This window comes from Alosa alosa, chromosome 3 (genome assembly GCF_017589495.1).
Source record: "Alosa alosa isolate M-15738 ecotype Scorff River chromosome 3, AALO_Geno_1.1, whole genome shotgun sequence".
NCBI lineage: Eukaryota > Metazoa > Chordata > Actinopteri > Clupeiformes > Clupeidae > Alosa > Alosa alosa.
In genome coordinates, this window is record NC_063191.1 from 36,700,810 (window position 1) to 36,723,392 (window position 22,583).

At 42.3% G+C, this 22,583-nt stretch overlaps 1 protein-coding gene across 1 annotated transcript in view; it reads right to left on the reverse strand.

Moving 5' to 3' along the window:
* LOC125291961 (protein mono-ADP-ribosyltransferase PARP4-like) overlaps positions 1–22,583 on the reverse strand; it is a 59,100-nt gene that overhangs the window by 15,061 nt on the left and 21,456 nt on the right. Inside the window, 12 exon segments of the mRNA XM_048239008.1 lie at positions 1,189–1,269; positions 2,846–2,926; positions 3,147–3,317; positions 3,498–3,597; positions 17,590–17,777; positions 18,032–18,102; positions 19,344–19,581; positions 19,924–20,061; positions 21,345–21,426; positions 21,581–21,618; positions 21,708–21,872; positions 22,407–22,493. Coding sequence (XP_048094965.1) covers positions 1,189–1,269; positions 2,846–2,926; positions 3,147–3,317; positions 3,498–3,597; positions 17,590–17,777; positions 18,032–18,102; positions 19,344–19,581; positions 19,924–20,061; positions 21,345–21,426; positions 21,581–21,618; positions 21,708–21,872; positions 22,407–22,493 — 1,440 coding nt within the window.

Consider the following 22,583-nt stretch of genomic DNA (forward strand, 5'->3'; position numbering starts at 1 on the left):
CGCAAATATTAATTATTACAAAATGATACCTGACCCGCGATCCGACCGCTTATTTACAAAATGTGTGCTTTTGTAGCCTAACATGCAGTGTAGCCTATCCTTATTGAGGATGTAAAACCTTTACATAAACAGGAACAGAAAGCCCTCCTTAATCACGTCAGCTTACCCATGACATCGCTTATCAAATAGGCTACCGCACAAACACAAAGCGTTTAAATTTACAACACTGGCTGTAAAGTTAATAGGTGGGCTACACATAGGTGCTAGGTGCAGTTACAGGAATCCACGTCATTCGTTATATCCTTAGCCTACCCACGTTATCTCCAGAGTGGTTCAGTTTGTCAGTCAGTCTCAGCCTCTCCTGTAGATAGCCTACTCTACACCGGTTGGGACTTATTAGGATATTGTTACATTTTGTTACACTTTAGAAGAGAAGACAGAGGGAGGCCTTGCTCCACCTTTAGAAGAGAAGACAGAGGGAGGCCTAGCTCCACCTTTAGAAGAGAAGACAGAGGGAGGCCTTGCTCCACCTTTAGAAGAGAAGACAGAGGGAGGCCTTGCTCCACCTGCACCGATGGCACCATAGCAGTGCGATGTGCTCAATTATTTGCTAGCACCCAGCACCGGAGTAATGACGCCGCAAATACAGACACGTTTATTATCATTATTGATTTATTATTATTATTATTATCATTATTATTATTATTATCATTATTATTATTATCATTATCATTATTATTATTATCATTATCATTATTATTATTATCATTATTATTATTATTATTATTATCATTATTATTATTATCATTATTGATTTATTATTATTATTATTATCATTATTATTATTATTATCATTATTATTATTATTATTATTATTATTAAGAGGCCCCACATTGGTCGAGGCCCCTGGGCTCTGGCCAGGTAAGCCCATGCATTAAGGCGCCAGTGCCCACACATACACACACACACACACACACACACACACACACACACACACACACACACACACACACACTCAGACCAGCAATCAGAAGAGCTGAAGGGCTCAACACGACACATCAACAACATCACCAAACATACACCAAACACAAACACGTCACGACACAACTAGAAAACACACACACACACACACACACACACACACACACACACACACACACACACAGGCACAGAGAAACACTGACATACCTCATGTTCAGCTTCATCCATGTGAAGAATGCCATCCTCATAATCTCTAATGACTGCTCTTGCTGTGAGCTTGTGAAGGAACTAGGTACCAGACACATGTACACACACCCATTCACAAACAACACACACACGCACGCACGCACACACACACACACGCACACACACACACACGCACGCACACACACACACAGAGAGAGAGGGGAGTAAATACAAACAGATGTAACAGATGTCTACTAGAGCAAGTCACATGAACAGGGTTCTCTAGTGTGTTGTGTTCATGAGTTCAGGGTGGGGGTAGCATAGTGGTTAAGGAGCTGGGCTAGCGTGCAGTAGCCTGTAGGGCGGTGGTAGTGTAGTGGTTAAGGAGCTGGGCTAGCGTGCAGTAGCCTGTAGGGCGGTGGTAGTGTAGTGGTTAAGGAGCTGGGCTAGCGTGCAGTAGCCTGTAGGGCGGTGGTAGTGTAGTGGTTAAGGAGCTGGGCTAGCGTGCAGTAGCCTGTAGGGCGGTGGTAGTGTAGTGGTTAAGGAGCTGGGCTAGCGTGCAGTAGCCTGAAAGTTGTTGGCTCAATTCCCAGCTTCCACCATTGTGCCCTTGAGCAAGGCACTGAAAGGAGAATTCCGGTGTGATATTGACCTAAAGTGTGTTGAAACATGATACCGAGTGTGAACGTCTGTCTCATAGCTCATCTCGGCTTGTCCTCTGCACTCAGAAATCTGGCGCTAGTTGGCCGATGCTACCAACAGTTTTTCGATGGGGGTGCCTCGGGCATCGGCCTAGCCATGCAAATAAATTACTGTTTTACACCATTTACAAGGCTCAAAGTAGCACCATACTTCATTGGTAGACTTCCGAGGGCCTTGACATTTAAAACGAGACATTTAGAACTTTGAAAAAAGCACTGGTAGTTTATTTACAAGACGATTTAAGTATAGGTATAAGTATATATACTCTTTTGATCCCGTGAGGGAAATTTGGTCTCTGCATTTATCCCAATCCGTGAATTAGTGAAACACACTCAGCACACAGTGAACACACAGTGAGGTGAAGCACACACTAACCCCAGCGCAGTGAGCTGCCTGCAACAAGAGCGGCGCTTGGGGAGCAGTGAGGGGTTAGGTGCCTTGCTCAAGGGCACTTCAGCCGTGCCTACTGGTCGGGGTTCGAAGTCCGAAGCGCTAACCAGTAGGCCACGGCTGCCCCATTTATACAGACAGTACCTTAAGGAATTTTACCGTTCGACGCCATCTTGAATCTTGAATGCTACTGGAAGCAACTGGAATCCATACATTTCCACAGAATTATTTTTGGAATCTGATCCCTTATCATACCTGTTAATTCGTACTCGTCGCTCGAATTATCATGACTAAATTCAAGATGGCGTTGAACGGTAAAATTCCTTAAGGTCCTGTCTGAGAGTGCAGAGTGCAGAGGACAAGCCAAGATGAGCTATGAGACATAAGTTCACACTCGGTGTCATGTTTCAACACACTTTAGGTCAAAATCACACCAGAATTCTCCTTTAACCTCAAGTTGCTCTGGGGACAATGTAATCCCTTGTAATATAGCTGAAATATGTAAGTCACTTTGGTCAGAAAGTGTCTGCTAAATGTAATATATAAAAGAAGAATAAATAAAAAAAGGAGTTGTAGGTGTTCATACCGTGCCCTTAGTCTTCTGCAGTTCTGTGGTGGACACCATGGTCTTAATCTCCTGGCCACACAGGTCCCCATAGAGAGTGGCCTACGGTGGTCATATGCATACATGACCACAGGCATCAAGATGTCAAAAACAAAACATTTACCAGATATTCATCAGATTTTGTCATTTCATATCTATATGGGCAGAAAAATACAGAGCTTCCATTTGAGAGGTCACTTGAGTAGAATCTGAAAAATAAACACAAATGGACAAACATAAATAAACACTGACACGACCCCATTCTCTTGAACCGTTACTCTACCTGTGTGCAGTGGGGTACGAAGCCGTAGACCAAGGTGTGGCAGTTGCTGAAGAGGGCGTGGACCTGTGCAGGGGCCTGAACAGGAGGGGGCGCTGCTGGGCTGAACAGCTGCCACTTCACCACCACCGAGCCGCAGCCTGGAGACGCCAAGCGCCTCACCTGCGACGCCACCTGCCAGGTGACACAACAATACTTCAGTTACACACCTGACATCAGACACGTCTGTCTCTCAAATACATGTTTCTATTGGAGTTAAGTCCCATTTAGCTTCTGATTAGATCTGTATCCCTGTTCCACCTTCACTATGAATGTTTATGGGAGATTGAATTTGCGTTCGGGGAGACAAACTACCTTCTCTGACCATGTGTGTTGGGTCTTTGTGTCAAAGAACTCACAGGCTCCACCACCTGCTTGGGCAAGAGCACGAAGCATGTGTCTGTTGGACGTTTTACTGTGGAAACACACACAATAGGTAGACGTTAGCACACACACACACACACACACACACACACACACACCGTTTACTTCTTTATTTGTATCCACAATTCAGAATAAATATTTACAACGGAGTATTACATGTATTACACATGAAGAATTTTTTTGCCATGACGAGATTAAAGTCGACATGTCGACATTTCGAGAATTAAGTTGAAATATCATGTCAACTTTAATATCGACGTGTCGACATTAAACTCAACATTTTGAGAATAAAGTTCAGTGATTCTTGAGATTAAGAACAAAACAGATTTAAATTTTCTAAAAGAATATTTTGAAGATTTTCAAAAGCTATTAACACATCATTGTTAAATGTAGCTTTGACTATCTAACCATGTTTTGGTTCAACCTCCCAGTTGTACATTTGGCTATCTAACCATGTTTTGGTTCAACCTCCTAGTTGTAGATTTTTTTAAAAAAATTACATGTTTGCTGGACCCGCACTCAATTTTTGTCAACACCATCAGACACACAGAAATGTCTATAAAATGATTTTTTGAATAACTTCCCACAAATAGTTTGACTTATAATAATAATAATAATAATACATTTTATTTAGAGCGCCTTTCATGTCACCCAAGGTCACTTCACAAATAAACAAAACAAAAAGGTTGTAAAATTATAGTCATCTCAAAAAAATTAATTAAAAGTAAAAATAAAAAAGTAAAAATCTAGTCAGTCAGTCCATAAGCCATCTTGAAGAGATATGTTTTAAGTGTGCTTTTAAAGTCAGTAATTGAGTCACAATGTCTCATGTGAATTCCACAGCTTGGGGGCTATGTAGCTGAAAGCCCTCTCTCCCTGGGTGCTGAGGTTCACATTAGGGACATGCAGTAGGCCTGCTGAGGATGATCTCAGTGAGCGGGCAGGAGTGTAGACTTCTAAGAGGTCAGTGAGGTAGGTGGGGGTATAATTGTGTAGGGCCTTGTATGCCAGGAGTAGGACTTTGAAATGTATTCTGTAGGCAACTGGAAGCCAGTGCAGTTGCATCAGTAATGGTGTTACATGACTAGTGGATTTGGAGCCTATAATAATCCTTGCTGCAGAATTCTGAATTAGTTGGAGCCGATGGAGTAGCTTGTTAGGGATTCCGGACAAGATGGAATTACAGTAGTCAAGGCGCGATGTCACATACGCATTTACAAGGACTTCTGCACTCTGCTGGGTGAGCGCTGGGCGAAGCCGTGCAATGTTCCTTAGATGGAATTGGAATATCACACCGGAATTCTCCTTTAAAGTCGACATGACGAGTTTAATCTTGTTGTGGCAAAAATATTTATTTTCTTCATGTGTGGCCCTAATACTCTGTCGTAAATATTACATAAGGACACAAATGTCACAGACGCAATAATTGCTCAGACAGACAAGGTTCAGTCATGTGATACTGTTGACAATTACAAAGCAGCAGTACAGCACATATTAAGGATATACACAACACCTTCTCCAAATGTGGCGACTTCCAATAATGGATGAAATTTAACAGTATTTAGCCGGTTTCACCTTTGTAAATCCAACAATCCAGAGTCCCCTAGTGACCAGCCTATGTACAGTGGGCAGTGCTTCGACCATGTCCACTGGACAAGATAAGATGGGTGCTGCTAAAATGACTCAAAGTCAATCACTGGCGTCAAACTCCCTGGAATCTCAGCAAACAAATGGATGTGATGAGCATGAGGAGATAGCACCTATCAAAGCTGCTGAGAGGATATCAGAAAGGAAGGGTCATGTTGTAACACCAGTACCAATACCCCTCCCCACCTCCGTCGTCTCCTTGTCACCACAAAGACACAACAACATGGAATACACTACTGGAGTACATGCTGAAAGCGGAGCATCTGCAACAAACTTCCCAGAACCTCAGCAGGCAGATGGAGACTCTGGATCAATTTTCAACCCCAACCTCCTTGATTTCCCATCACCACCCACACCCAATCACGTCCCCACCCAATCAAACTCCCCAGGCCACACAAACCCCCCTAATCTCCCATCACCACCCCCACCCCGTCATCCCACCACCCACTCAAACTCCACAGGATCCCCTGAATACCCATCACCATCCCCACCCAAGCACATGATGTTCCCTGCAAGAATGGAGAGACTGCTACCAGTAGCCATGCAGAGTTTTACTAGCCCAAGATCATTAGCACCAAAGAAGCGAAGGGCACCTCCACCCCCTCGCCCTCCCCCTCCCCGTTTAGAAGGATCTCTTAAGCAGCAGCAACCTCTTAGTTCATTTTCTCAGCCGGCATATAGCATGGAATGTGCAGTGGAAAATACAGATGGCAGCAGCAGGGGACAATTATATGATGACTGTATTGCATGATATTCTCAGGGTCCCTGCAATATAAATGGTACTGACAGTAGTTTTAAGAACATGCCGGGACCCAGTAAGCCCATGACATTCTCTATTCCTGTATTGACAAGAAATAGAACACAAATGCATCGAGCTTATAGGGTAAACCAGTCCAATCTCCTACCCGTACCACATCAACCTCAGATTTCCCCCATGGATCATATTTCCCCAACACTTAAACTAACAAAACTAGCACTCCTAAATATCTCTTTCAAACAAATCATTCTTAATTCATGATCTAATTTGCACGAACAACCTTGATTTTTTACTTTTAACTGAGACATGGTTAGATCAAGCAAACAGTGCTGCTACTCTCATCGAATCAGCTCCCCTAAACTTCAGTTTTTTGAGTGCTACCAGAGCAAATAAAAGAGGTGGGGGGATAGCCACAATTTTCAAGACGTCTTTTCAGTGCAATCAGTCGTCATTCGGTGACTTTACTTCATTTGAATATCTGTGTGCATGCATTAAGTCTTCTCCTCAGATTTTATTACTGACAATTTACAGGCCTCCAAAACATTCAGCTAAAGTTTTTCTTGAAGAGCTAGGTGAACTGCTATCAGTTGTTTGCATAGAGTATGACTGTCTTATTATATCAGGGGATCTAAACTTGCATGTGGATAATCCTGAAAACAATTATGCCAAGGAATTCATTGCACTAATCGATACTTTCTCCCTAACACAGCATGTACAGGGGCCAACACACTCTCTCGGCCATACCCTCGACCTTGTTATCACAAAGGGTCTCGATGTCTCTACAGCTGTTAAAGACCTGGCCTTATCTGATCATTTTTGCGTGTTCTTTGATGTGTCTATGTCCCCACACACTCAAAACACAGCTATGATGGTAAAAAGGAGAATCATAAATGATCAGACAAGTGCTCTCTTTGAGCAAGCCTTATTTGAGCAAGACTTATTTGATCACTTTAATGCAAAAATGGCAAACATTATGGATGACATTGCTCCATTACAATTCAAGAAAGTTAAGGACAAACAGAAAGCACCATGGAGGCAAAATCCAGCAGTTAAACTTCTAAAAAAAAAAGAGAGTGTAGGAAGACTGAAAGAAAATGGCGTAAATACAAACTTCAGATCCACTATGAAATCCATAAAGAGATGCTCCGCACATATAACTCTGAAATATGCAAAGCAAGACAGTCTTTCTTTTCTAACATTATCAATAGAAGTTCAAATAACACTCGTATTCTATTTTCAACTGTTGATAAGTTAACAAATCCCCCACAATTAATTAGCCTGAACTTCTCTCAACTAATAAATGCAATGAGTTTTCATCTTTTTTTTTAAAGGTAAAATTGACAAAATCAGACTCAACATATCTGCTCAATTACAAATTCAACAACCTGAACTTCCAGCAACAAACAGAGGGAAACTAAACTTGATGTCAGAGTTCAGCTTGATAGACTACTTAAACACTTGAAAAAACGGTACAGAATCTCAGCCCTTCCACATGTGTCTTAGACACTCTGCCTACCAATTTCTTCAAAACTGTTTTTCACCTCATAGCGGCGGATGTCCTTCAAATTGTAAATGTATCATTGCTGTCTGGCACTTTTCCTAAGTCACTGAAAACAGCTGTTGTAAAGCCACTTCTCAAGAAGAATAACCTGGATGCCTCCATGCTAAACAATTACAGGCCCATATCCAATCTACCTTTTATTGGCAAAATTATTGAAAAAGTAGTCTTTAATCAATTAACCACCTTCCTAACATCAAATGGGTATTTTGATTACTTTCAGTCTGGTTTTCGGGCAAATCACAGCACTGAAACAGCTCTCATTAAAGTTTCCAATGACATACGCCTCAACACAGATTCAGGTAAAACATCAGTCCTAGTGCTACTGGACCTTAGTGCAGCATTTGACACTGTTGATCACAATATTTTACTACACAGACTAGAACACTGGGTTGGATTTACAGGCATAGTTATCAGCTGGCTAAAATCATATCTACAAGAAAGGAGCTTCTTTGTTGCCATCGAAACTGTACCTCAACACCAACGTCCTTGACCTGTGGTGTTCCCCAGGGTCGATCTTGGGGCCACTATTATTCAACCTCTATATGCTCCCACTTGGACAAATCATTCAAAATAATTTGATTTCATATCATAGCTATGCAGATGACACACAAATTTACTTAGCTCTATCACCAAACAACTATGGTCCTCTTGAATCTATGTGTCAGTGTATAGAACAAATCAACACCTGGATGTCTCAAAATTTTCTTCAGCTGAACAAAGAAAAAACTGAAGTAATTATATTTGGTAAAAATGAGGAAAGACTTAGGGTTGCCACTCTCCTTGACACAAAAAGGGTTGAAGGCAAAGGATACTGTTAAAGACCTTGGTGTATTAATTGACAGTGATCTAAATTTCAACAGCCACATGAAAGCGATAACTAAATCAGCTTTTACCACCTCAAAAATATTGTCAAACTCAGAGGGCTGATGTCAAAACATGACTTAGAAAAACTCATTCATGCATTTATCTCCAGCAGGGTTGATTACTGCAATGGACTGTTCACAGGCCTTCCTAAAAAGACTATTAAACAGCTTCAGGTGATACAAAATGCAGCAGCTAGGACTCTAACAAAACTAAAAGAACTGACCACATTACTCCAATTCTTAAGTCCTTGCACTGGCTTCCAGTAAGTCACAGAATTGACTTTAAAGCACTATTGCTTGTTTATAAATCAGTAAATGGAGCAGGACCTAAATACTTGTCAGACATGCTTCAGCAGTACACACCTTCTCGCCCCTCTCAGGTCCCAGGTGAAAAACCTGCTAGTAAAACCTACAGTTAGAACTAAACATGGTGAAGCAGCTTTTAGCTGCTATGCGGCTCAGCTGTGGAACCAACTTTCGGATGACATTAAAAAGGCCCCAACTGTAGCCAGTTTTAAATCTAGACTTAAGACCAAACTGTTCTCAGACGCTTTCTGCTAACTGTGCCGAGTTACAAATTCTGAATCTGCCTCGATAATTATTCTACTTTGTCTTTTATTACTTTTTTTACTACTTTTGCCTTTGTTTTTGCTTACTAATTATTCTTTATTTTTAAATGATTTTATGTTTTCTTTTTATTATGATCTAGTTATGATTTTAACTATTCTTTGACTATATTGCCCTTCTATGCTTTTATTTGTTATTATCGTTTGGTTTTGTTTATGTAAAGCACATTGAATGACCTCTGTGTATGAAATGTGCTATATAAATAAACTTGACTTGACTTGACTTGGCCAGCTTCACTCGCGGTCCGCGCGTGGGATCACGCGACTTTAATTTGTATTTTTCCAGTGAGACACTGCAACAACCCAAACAACCGGTAGATGGCTCAAGTGAGCAGGGTGTCTCGTAAAAAGAAATGGAGCCTGGAAAACCCTACACAAACTTCACTACAGACTTCAGCAGACTGGTTTAGAAACTAGATGTACCGCGTAGCGGTACAAAATATGACCGCCGCTCAGTCCTGTACATCCAATCCGCGAAAATAAATCACACTTCAATTTGTCTCCATATTTTACTCCATCCTCCACTCTTGAAACTTTTGTGTATGCTTGTTTGGCATGCCTGAGTGTGTGTGTGCGGCTGCACAGAAAGTAGCCTACCGGTGCTGAAAAGGTGAATAGATTGTAGAATAGCCAAAGAAGATGTAGCATTGTTATAAAACCTTTAAAATCTCTAAACAATCACAAGTAGGGCAGTTCATCACAGTTCATCCATTGCAACTGGATTGATGAAAGGTCACTTACACCTGTAGGCTACATTGTATTTGGGAAAAGCAAAAGGTATCAGCATAATATTATTTATTTATTATTTTTTTTTTTTTTTATGTATTTATAAACAAAAACATCTCTGTCAGTTCCATGCCGTTTTCAACAGCTATCAAAAACAAAGGTCATTTTTGGATGGATGGATGGATTTTTTGTGAATATTTCTTCTTCTACATAAGATTTTAGTCATCTTTAGTTCATGTAATACTTTATTGTCAATGCACAAATTAAGTAACAGTAGTCTGAAACGTTATTGTTAATGCACAAATTAAGTAACAGTAGTCTGAAACGAAATGCTGTTTTACATCTAACCAGTGGTGCAAATAACTGACATGTCCAAATGGGCCTTGATGAAATCGTCATTAAAGCTAGACTGTTCATACACATTTTAACAGGCCAAAGTTGAAGAGCTTTTGTCCGTTATTGTTCGTGCAAATATAGGCTGATTCATGTTCCCTTGCATTGTGTAACTGAGGTCCATGGCTAGTCTGGCTTTCATCAGACCAAGCTCAATCTTTTAAGAAATCAAAAAATAAATAGCGGGCAGATCAGGCTGGGTTCACCCAGCCTAGTCCATAGGCACCCGATATTGTTTAATTTTCAGATTGAGATATACACGCTCTGGCTATTCTAAATGCAAAAATGCATTAGGGAGTTATGACAAAACTGTAACTAACAAACTAGATCCTAATAGAAAGCTGTTAGCTTCCCTAAGCTACAGGTAGGATTATAAGGTAGGCCTATTTCCAACATAAATTGTCAATAGGCTATGCTGGCGACACAAATAAAAATCTCCTTTGGAAACCAATGGCTTACGACTTACAGTATCAAGCGGACTTAAACTGCCATATCGCGGGCGAAAAGTTGTAATAACATTCACGCAGCTCCATGAGTCAAGGAAAGCCTTGAATGAAGTAGCCACTTCTAAATGGGACCCACTACACATAGCTTAAGGTGTGTTGCTAAAAGCAGCCATAATGAAATGAAGGTGTCATTGTTTGGATACTTCACACACACACTGCTTTTTAACTTCACAGACTACAACTACCAAGCTGTAATCAAAGCACATCGATTCCCCTCTCACACCCTGCACGCACTTAAAACTAAATAAACAGGCGCCTCAGTCTCACGCATGTATAGGCAAAACTGTATCAGACCGTGTAACGTTGGTAAATCTTCCATTGCACAGAATGATTTTGTAGCACGTGCAATAAATGACAGTCGAAAAGATACAAACAGTGCTGCTATCAATTTGCTTGGTATAACCGCATTTATAGTTTTCTACAAATGCAATCAATCAAATGGGCCTCTACCACTCAACCAACGCTTAACGGTAACATTACCTAGGTCCTTATTGATATTTCAAGATTAACGCATCTGCAGTAAAAACCAAGCATGTCCGATAAACATCCTCAGATTTATTTCGGCTTCAAGAAGAAATGGGAATTAAACTTAATGTGAACATCGTCCCTGTCCTTATTAGATGTTCGCTGCGGTAAATTACAGTCCTTGTAGGAAGTGTCCATTGTTTTCCCCAACCCACTTTTAACTTCCAACAAAATTACGCCTCACTGCAACGATCGCCATCTAGTGGACAAACGACTACTTATCGCCAATACTGAAAATGCAGCCATGATGATGATGATGAATATTTATTTTGGCTTTCTTTTGATCCTACTGAATTTGTAATTATGTATCGGCCGCTCTAATACCGATAGTATGTGGGTGCCTGTGTGTGTGCATGTTTATATGTGTGCACCGCCATTTACAGGCCAATGAGTGTACAGTCACTAAATGTACACATAACCTAATTTTTTTAGACCCCCATGGATGAAATTCTACGAAAACTTGGCATACCCCCAGACCCCAAGAGAATGCCAGGTCAATCATACACATAAAATTTGGTGCAGTTCTGAACATCTTAACTGAAGATAGGGCGATTAAAGCAGAATAATATTGCATTTTCATTTTTTTACGGGGGTGCAAATCACAAATGAGTGATTATGAGCCAGGTTTATGTGGGCCCTTGAGACCAACATACCATAAAAGAGAACTGTGTCTGCCCACAGAGAACTGTGTCTGCCCTACACTCCTTTCGGGGGTCCAGTCCAGCGTGGGGGCTACAGATCAAAAAACGAAAAAAACGATGGTTCCATGCTATCCATATGGGGTTACATGCCCACCAAGTTTTGTCTACCCCGGTCTTTCAGTGTCCCGGGAATCATTGACGGAAATTTGGACATGCGAAAAAATAAAAAAAAAAAAAAAAAAAAAAAAAAATTAACAAAAAACAAAAAATCTGACTAAACCTATAGTATGACCGCTTCGCTGCGCGGCGGTCATAATAATGTAATAGCCAGAAATATGCCTGCCCTGCCCTAATAAAGAAATATTTGGTTAACTGCGAGTGAATCCCGTTTGCAGCCGTGAGACGCGCCAGGACAAATTAAACATTCTGGTTTTCTCCGAGTGCAAAGATGATAGACAGACATCATTTGGACAAAATATAGAGTATTAACCTCCGTTGCTCAGCCAAATGCCTTCCTGTTACGCCCTGTTATCAATGGAGTTACAGGCGATAAACGATTTTTGATGGTCACAAGTTTACTTCATTAGGGACTGTTCGTTATTTATTTAAGGGGCTACCGGAGGAGTTTTGGGAGCATTAGTCCAAAAAGACGGACCCTCCCTCGCCAGCAATACATTTTTCTATGACCCTCCAAAGTGATTATGAAAAAATCACTGTCAACTTTTTCCGGTTTATCGCCACTGTATTTTAACGTTTTCACATATTTGGCCATAAGCCGCTTTATCATAGGCTATCAAATAAACCAAACTACAAAGGCGAACACTTTAACAGGGGAATTAATTGGGCATGAATCATGCTGAACGCTATTTCGCTACCTTAGAATAATAAGGTTCTATCTGCGTTTTGAGTAGGTACAACCGGACGATTGAAACGGGGACGAATGAAACATTCCGGTTTTCTCCGAAAGTGCACGATGATAGACAGTCACCATTTGGACAAAACATGGAGCATATTAACCTCCGTTGCTCAGCCAAATGCCTTCCTGTTACGTCCTGGTATCAATGGAGTTAAAAGCGATAAGCGATTTTTGATGGTCACAAGTTTACTTCATTAGCGGTTTATTTTTTGGATTATTAAAGAGTGTTTTTCATTTAAAGGTTTGACTTCGTGCTTATTCAGTAGAGCATTTAGTGCTCTCCCAATCCCAGACGTTCACATTGCATGTTTGTTTGTAATGGATGCAACCGCGAGATAGGCCATGCGTTTGACAATGAGTTGTTAACAGAACCAAGACATATAGCCCAGCAGCAATCTAGGAACTGAACGTTATTTATTGAAGGGGCCACCGGAGTAATTTTGAGTGCTTCAGTTGGAAGTTGCATGACCCTCTCTTGCCTGCTAGAAATTGTTCAATGACCCTCCGACAGAATTGTTAAAAAGACATGACCCTCCCCTGCCAATTGTCTTCCGCCCAGCGCCACAGCCACACACTTTGTGATAACGTTCTTAAATCAATCTTTCCCGTGAGCTTGCATGCTACCAGTCCTTCCTTTTCAAATGTGTTGCACCTGTTTGCACAATTTCACAAATAATCATATGTGATTAATAGTATGACAAATAATCCCTGTGCACGGGACCTAAAAAATGCATGCCAACTTTTTCCGTGTTTATCACGATTTTAACTTTCCCCGCTGTCTTGCCGCTTTAATGTTTTCCCGTAGAATATCCCATATTTTAATACTATCATAACAGCACTGCCATCGGGCCTGTCTCTGTGTTGCCCTGTTGCTACCCCTTGCCCTTCCAACGAAACAGATGTCTTCAAATCATCGTTTTCCTTGCTTTAAGGTGAACTTAGAGTGATGTTAACCTATTTAAGTTTAACGGCGCGATTGTCGTGAGAGCACGATTCATTGGCGCTTGCATGTTCGGCCTTATGTCTACGTGCGCACCTGAGGCTACTCAGCTGCAAGAGAAATAATTTCAGTGTTTTACGATGTCTTTGTCATGGGGAAGTGTTTTTCCCCATGCGTTTATTCTAGGTTACTGTCAGTGACTGCCGTGAGAGAAGCGGGGTCTGTGTTGTGTTGTGTTGCGTTGCATTAATTTTATTTTCATTGGGCATACCGTGCCGTCCACAGCTCTTCAGTTCTGACAAAGCCAAAATTATTCCTTTTGAAACAATGAGTGCAGGAAGCGCGTTTGTATGGTTATATTGCTTGACGGGGGGGCATAAAGTAGCCATAAGGCTACTTTAAGGCTACATAAGGCTACATTTCAATTCACCCGACACTATTTCGGAATAGCCTATAAAGCAGTTTAATTAAATAGAATGTTAGTTGTAAACAAACGAGCTACTTGGTGAGGCTTGGCCTCACAGATGCGCTCGTGCCTTAGATGGCAGGAAAAATCTTCACGATAGGCCTATTAACTAACCAATCCGATTCACGCTTGGCTGGGGAAGGGGGCCATCAGACAATTGTGCCCAGTTAATCCGCCCTTCCCCAAAAAAAAAAATCACACCTTCCCACCTCTGACAGCTTAAAAGAAGTCAAGAGGACTCCTTACTCACAGACCTATTCACAAACCTGCGGTTTTTGAAATCCTATGCAGCTACAGGAGCTTCCAATCATGAGGAAGCAATTTTGCATTGTAGGCATAACTAACATGCAATAACGCCAACAACAACAACCAAAACTAGGCTAATCATTGTCAACATGTAAATTAAATGTAACATTATTGTGAGTCAAATTAAAATGTTCTCTTTTTGCAAACGTAGGCATAGTAACAGAATAATTTAATAATGTTACAAAGATACTACATCATTGGGCTACTAGGCTATTTGTTTTGCCTTGATTCATTTAGGCTAGGCCTTTTATTCAGGGGTCAGATTCACAAAGAATTTTAAAGCTAAAAAGTAGCTCCTAACTGGCTTAATTTAGGAGCAACCCCTAAAAAAATAATGGGCGGTGTCACTCCTAACTTTAGGGACTCCTAATTTTTTTCAAAAAAAGTAATTCACGAAGCATTTTAGACCTAAAAGTAGCACCTAAGTCTGGGACAGCTTAAGTCGAGAGGACTCCTAACTCACTAAGAACTATTCATAAACAGCTTTTTGTGGCATTTTACGCTATGATGTTTTGAAATAGCCTATGCTAACAGGAGCTTCCAATCAAGAGGGAACAATTTTGCATTCATAAAAGGGATGCAATAATGCCACCAACAACAACCAAAACTACTCATTGTTAACATGTAAATGAAATGTAACGTTTCATTGTGAATCAAATTAAAATGTTCTCCTCTTTGCAAACGTAGCCTAGGGATATGGTGACAGATTAATTTAATAATTGCAAAGGTAGGCTACTGCATCAATCCATAGGCCTATGTTTCATTAGGCTACTAAGCTATTTGTTTTGCCTTTACTCTTTATTCATTTAGGCTAGGCCTTTTATTCAGTTATTAATCATCTTCCGTCCCTTCGCACTACTTGTGTAGCGCATGCATTCTCCAACCTGTCACCTGTCAGTCATCATCGGAAGAGAGGTGTTTGGAATTCCCGCGTTATAATCGTCCAGCCAATCAAGGTGGTCACTTCAGTCAAGCTCGTGCATGAGTAATGACATCATCCATAGCCACGAAGACTCACTCCTAGTTTAGGAGTTGTCTGAAAGGCTTTGTGAATAACTTTTAAGAGAAAACTCCAATCTAAAATCTTTAAGTGCGATTTAGGAGTAGCCTACTCCTAGTAGTAAGATAAAAGCCTTTGTGAATAGCCTACGGCCCCAGTTATTCATCATCTTCCGTCCTTGTGTAGCGACGATTCTGAGACCTGTCACTCAAGGGAGGTGTTTGGAATCATGCCCGCGTTACAATCATCAGCCAATCAGCCAATCAAGGTGGTCACGCTTGCCCATTTACCCAAATTAATGGTTGAATATTACTGATGATCATTGTTATTTAAGAACATGCAGTGTGCGTAGGGTACCAAAAACATCTTGCTCGTAAAAAAGCATCATAACGCACATTCTGGCGGGTCTGTTATTTACTGTAGGCTGCGCAAACCACATGCCTTTATTTTGGGCAAGCCTGCATTCATTCATTCATTCAACCTTTATTTATTCTCGAGGGTCATTGAGGGAAGCCCCATTTTCAATGAAGCCGAAATTACAGAAGCTAAGCAAAGCTCCCACAAACAAGACAACATTCGAGGCCTTCTGTTGAAGAATTTTATATAAAGCCTGCGCTGACAGTAATCCTCCTGCCCCTGATAGGCCTACCACAGCTGTGGATAGTGTGGAATGTTCAAGTAATAACACAATCCAATGTGTGTCTCAATTGTCCCCCGCTGACCACCTCACACATTTCTCTAGATTTTGCAACGAACTTACATGACACAATGCCATAAAATATGCCAGTTTTAGGACACATAATAATGTTTGTAATGATACCAGGTAGGCCAGGTATTGTCGAAGGTGCATGGTGAAGTGAAATTCTTACTTTGGAAAACAAACATTTGCCGATATCATCACGATCATCAGAATATTGCAACAGATTCTGTGTTCTGGACTGTAGGTAACTTGTTAAGCCAGTGGTTCTCAAACTTTTCTTTCATTCCCCACTTTGATCAAGGGGAATTACTGATGATAGAGGAGATAACGTGTTATCCCGAGGCTTTTGCAAGTCAGCATCTTCGACGGTAGTCTATTAAAAATATAAGTTTTCAATGTCCCAAACGGAGAGCCATACTTTATTGTTTTTAAAGATCTCTATGCTACTCACAAAAATGTAGGCATGGGGACATGATTAAGTAGGTTATCCAACTGTCGGTGTTAAATTATTGTGATTACGAGCCAGTGGTTTTCAAACATTATGCGACTCGGACATCTAACTAAATGCAACAGGCTCATATCGTCCCCCGATTCGCAAAAATGAGGACCAGTGTTTTGTCAAATTGCAAATAGCTATTCGCTTTAACTATTTTTTATGATAGTAGCCTACAAAAAGCACTTCATAATGATCTTAATCTTGGAATATGGGGAGGGAAGTGGTGCGCCTGCAGTCAGCCAAATATGAATGTAATTCTGGGCATAAAGCAGATGTAATTGTTTATTGTACAGAAAAATAAAAATGACATGTCAAGCAGTCAATTGACTACATTGCAGTCAAGAAGTAGGGCAAATTAATTTACTTAAACTAAAACGTGGGTCATAGTTGTCTAAGCCTCTATTATGTAGCCTGTTAAAAAACGCCACCAGATAGTATTAAATCGGCAACAACATTGTTTTCTGCAGAAGCCTACCCAAGGCTACAGATTAATTCTGAACAGTTATTTCTCTGCTGGCTCAATTATCACACCACTGTTTTGATTTCATGAGTTGCGTTAACCCCAACACTGACAATAATGTAGACAGCAAATTTCGATTTCGATTTTTCGTGTAGTCAAGCCTTAAGCCATACCCAAGTTGCCTAAATCGAGGTAATGTTTAATTATGCATGATTTATTTTGTTATTGAATTCGTAGGCTGGGATTACTCTCGCAACAATTATGTAAGGGACGGCAGGCAGAGCGATGTACAGTGGCAGAGCCGACGACAGTGGCTGAAAGTGGTACTAAAGCTTCACGCGAGCTTCATGCACGCGCCAATTAAGTGGTCATTTGAAAGCGATGCCCACTGTATGTGACCCAAACTTCCAAATATGAGCACAGACACACACACACACACACACACACACACACACACACACCACCCCCTTCGGGTCAGGTACTAGAGACCTCACCTGAGGCCGCAGGTGAAGAGACGCGTATGTGCAGCGTTGTTGCGGACCAGCTGCAGGGTGAGGGTGGGGTTTTGCACATGGCCGTCAGACAGCAGCACCAGGCTCCTGCTGCCCCGGGATGGAGGCAGCAGACTCAGGCTGCGCAGGGGCCGCCACAGCTCAGTGCTGCCCCCAACTGGTGGGGAGGTCTAATGATGAGAACAGCAGAAAACAAACGTACTGATTCACTGAAACAACATAGGAATAGGTCCACTTTTTAAGCAGAGTAAAGTGCTCATAAAAGTGTCTATTTGTTCATTACACTCACAAAGGTATTTCTTTGTTTATTATTGTTAAGTATCAGTATGGTGGCTATGGTGGATCCTAAGATGTTATGATGCATAACCTTACACATATTCTGTATACCTGAACTAATTTATTTATTCACCATGTCAGTACTCACCTTGATGAACTTCTTGGCTGGTTCATATGCATCCCCTAGAACTTTGGAGAACATGAAGGCATCCTTATGATCTGTAAAAAAATGAAAAAAGTACATGAGCCACTGTAAGCCACGGGCAAAACGCCGCATAGCCAGGCTCGTTGGTATGGCAGTCAGAGCGCATGCTCAACTGCAGTGACGACACTGAGATTATGATTCATACAAACCAACATATTAAATATGGTGTAATGCATCATTGTGTATTCTGAATGGGTACAGAACTACAGAAATAGCAGTGGAGACCCCTTGTGGCTCATAGACTGTTTTGGCTATTCAGGGTGTCTAAGATAATTGTCAACATCTTAAAAAAAATAAGTCACGTAAAGTCTCTTAATTTCTGCATAGCTGTGGCTCCTTAAACACTACCAGTGCCCAACTGTCCCACCTGTGCCACCTGTCCCAACACTACCAGTGCCCACCTGTCCCATCTGTCCCAACACTACCAGTGCCCACCTGTCCCAACACTACCAGTGCCCACCTGTCCCAACACCACCTGTGCCCACTTGTCCCACCTGTCCCAACACTACCTGTCCCAACACTACCTGTCCCAACACTACCAGTGCCCACCTGTCCCAACACCACCTGTGCCCACCTGTCCCACCACTACCTGTCCCAACACTACCTGTCCCAACACTACCAGTGCCCACCTGTCCCAACACTACCAGTGCCCACCTGTCCCACCTGTTCCAACACTACCAGTGCCCACCTGTCCCACCTGTCCCAACACTACCAGTGCCCACCTGTGCCAATACTACCAGTGCCCACCTGTCCCACCACTACCAGTGCCCACCTGTCCCAACACTACCTGTCCCAACACTACCAGTGCCCACCTGTCCCAACACTACCAGTGCCCACCTGTGCCAACACTACCAGTGCCCACCTGTCCCAACACTACCTGTCCCAACACTACCAGTGCCCACCTGTCCCAACACTACCTGTCCCAACATTACCAGTGCCCACCTGTCCCAACACTACCAGTGCCCACCTGTCCCACCACTACCAGTGCCCACCTGTCCCACCTGTCCCAACACTACCAGTGCCCACCTGTCCCAACACCACCTGTGCCCACCTGTCCCAACACTACCAGTGCCCACCTGTCCCAACACTACCTGTCCCAACACTACCAGTGCCCACCTGTCCCACTTGTCCCAACACTACCAGTGGCCACCTGTGCCAACACTACCAGTGCCCACCTGTCCCAACACTACCTGTCCCAACACTACCAGTGCCCACCTGTCCCAACACTACCTGTCCCAACACTACCAGTGCCCACCTGTCCCAAACAGCACAATGTTGATCTTGAGTTTCTTGTCCAATTTGCTCAGGAGGTGCAGGGCGATGTGCCGTGCGTTCAGCAGGGCCTCCCCCCGCATGGACTCAGAGCAGTCCAGCAGGAGCAGCACCTCCTGCACCCCACGGCCCCCAGGACCAGCAGCACCAGCAGGACCAGGGCTGGGCTCCTCTCCGCCCCATGGGGGCCCCGAAATCGGGTAGAACACCAGCATACAGGCCTGGGGAGAGAAAAGCGGCCTGGATGGGTGAGGTCTGCTGTATAAGGCCTTGTGTATGTGTGTGGGCATGAAGATGTAACACAGTTTTGCCAAAAGAAAGACAAAAGTGGGAGAGGGAGAATACAAATACTACAATGGTACTTCTCCGACATTCATGTTTGCGTCTTGTGTAGGCGTGTGCATTTGTGTAAACGTATGTTGTAGTGTGAGTGCATGCATATATCGCGGTCTGTCTGTGTGTGATATTGTGTGTGTGTGTGTGTGACCTGTACGTGTGTGTGTGTGTGTGTGTGTGTGTGTGTGTGTGTGTGTGTGTGTGTGTGTGTGTGTGTGAGATCTGACCTGGCTGTCCTTATCAGGGTGGTTCTCCACCCACATGCGGGGCATGTGCATCTCAGACAGAGTGATGTAGAGGTGGAACCCGTCAGAACCAAGTGTCTCCCCGGGCAACGTGCTAACCACCGCCTTACAGTCCGTTCTCTGAAGAACGGGAGAACACGGGTCAAAGGTCAACTCTCACTCAACGGGTCAACTCTCACTCAACGGGTCAACGCTCACTCAACGGGTCAACGCTCACTCAACGGGTCAACTCTCACTCAACGGGTCAACACAACACCTTCAACAGGTCAACTCTCACTCAACGGGTCAACACACCTTCAACAGGTCAACTCTCACTCAACGGGTCAACTCTCACTCAACGGGTCAACTCTCACTCAACGGGTCAACTCTCACTCAACGGGTCAACTCTCACTCAACGGGTCAACGCTCACTCAACGGGTCAACTCTCAACAGGTCAACTCTCACTCAATAATCTGCTAGTCAACACAACACCTTCCACAGGTCAACTCTCACTCAACGGGTCAACTCTCACTCAACAGGTCAACTCTCATTCAATAATCTGTTAGTCAACACAACACCTTCAACAGGTCAACTCTCACTCAATAATCTATTAGTCAACACAACACCTTCAACAGGTCAACTCTCACTCAATAATCTGCTAGTCAACACAACACCTTCAACAGTCAAAACTATATAATTTAAAATATCAACATATATTGTAGTAAACTCTAAGTAAAATATACAGTATCATGCCTTGATGAAACTCTTAGCAGAAATGTGTAGCCATGTAATCAGTGTTTAATAAAGGCTTAATATTTTCAAACAGGACAACCTTAGTTCTTCTGCTTCTTTCTTTGATTATTTGGAGGAAACCAGAAAAGTATTCCCTTACAACTTAACTAGTCAAAACAAAAGCTTCATCAGTCAAAACAAAAGCTTCATCAGTCACAACAGATTAATTAATCAAAACAACAGATTCATTAGTCAAAACAAGACAAAAGTCTGACGACACATTCGCCAGTTTCAAACAGGACTATATTTTCAAAATGTTTTCTTCATTTAGCAAACGTGTTTTATCCAAAGCAACTTAGTGGTCAACTTTTGTGTTGTACTCAGCAGTTTAACAGTTTCAAACAAGACTTTTTTTTACATTTTTATTCACATAGCAGAAACTTTTTATCTAAAGCGGCTTAGACATGTCAATTATATTACAAGGGCCAATGTGCCTGGAGCAACTTAGGGTTAGTGACTGGCTCAAGGGCACAACGGTGGAAACCGGAAATTGAACCCACAACTTTTTAGGCTGCTACATGCTAGCCCAGCTCCTTAACCACTATGTTACCAGCGCTCCTATTTCAAACAATAAACTGAGCATTTCCTCAAGCAACACATAAGACAGTTCAGGAGGGCATACTGGTACATACCTTGGTCTGAATACGGTGTGTATCACAGTGCAGATTGATGATCTCATAAGGCATCTCAATGGACAGACTGAGAGAGAAGACCCTGTGAAGAGCCAATAAGAAAGAGGTGTACTTCAAATCAGTGATACATCATCATATATAATCAATCAGTAACATATAATCACATATATTATTATCACTGTGTCAATCTGCCATTGATGATGTAGAGCACATATGAACTAGGTGAAGACCCTTACCCATTGAGTTCACTCACACACACCTTCTCCACAGTACCCTGTCAAACACACACAGAGTAATTTAACAAAAACAAATAAAAGTTCATCACTGAATAGACAACTGCCAATCAATTTAGACTCCTTCTACCTGTGTCCTCTCATTGAGCGCAGCACTTTGTTGCCATGGTGCCACGCTGCCAGGCAACTGGAAGAAGATTGAGTCAGCCTTCACCAGCAGCTCAGAGATGAAGGTGACCTTGATGAGGACGGTGGCACCAGGTGGAAGATTCCCCACACTGATGGTGAACACATCCTGATGGGGCGCACAGTTATGACATCATCAAATACTATACTAACAGATATCCAGTGATCTCCGCACTCCATAGAGTGGGGAAGCAACCCGGAAGCTTGTAGTTTTTAGCGTTAGCATTTTAATGCTTCCTGGTTCGTAAGAAAAAATCTCTACGGGAAAAATGAATGGGATTTTTGCAAACATGGTGAAAATAAGGTGTGAGCGACGGCCGTAGAAAATCTAGGTATTTGGTTTGGTTATTAAAATGTACTGTATGTAACGTAGAAACAGTCATATTTTAAAGATGTAACAGGTCTAAAATCCACATGGAGACAACATACCCGCTGGTTTTATTGAAAGGAAATGAATGTGAGGTCTCTCAAGCAGTTAATGAACTATTGGGGGGATTCATTCTCTCATAGGGACTTTTAAGAGACTAGTTCAGAGTTGAACTATTTCACTCCTTGAACTATTTTGAATGATTTCTCCTTGAATACTGTACATCTGTGCTATATCTGTGTGAAGAGTAGTTTTGTAAAGTGTGTGTTGACGTACAGGAGCCTCCTGGTCCATGAGGTAAGCCCCGTGGCCCATCTCTATGGCCTGCTTGTACTCCTTACGGGCCTGCTCCTTCTCCTTCACCTGAGGAACACAGCAGAACACAACTACACTTGAGGACTGGACACACCACCAGATTATCATGAAGATACATCAGAACAGCCAGAGGACTGG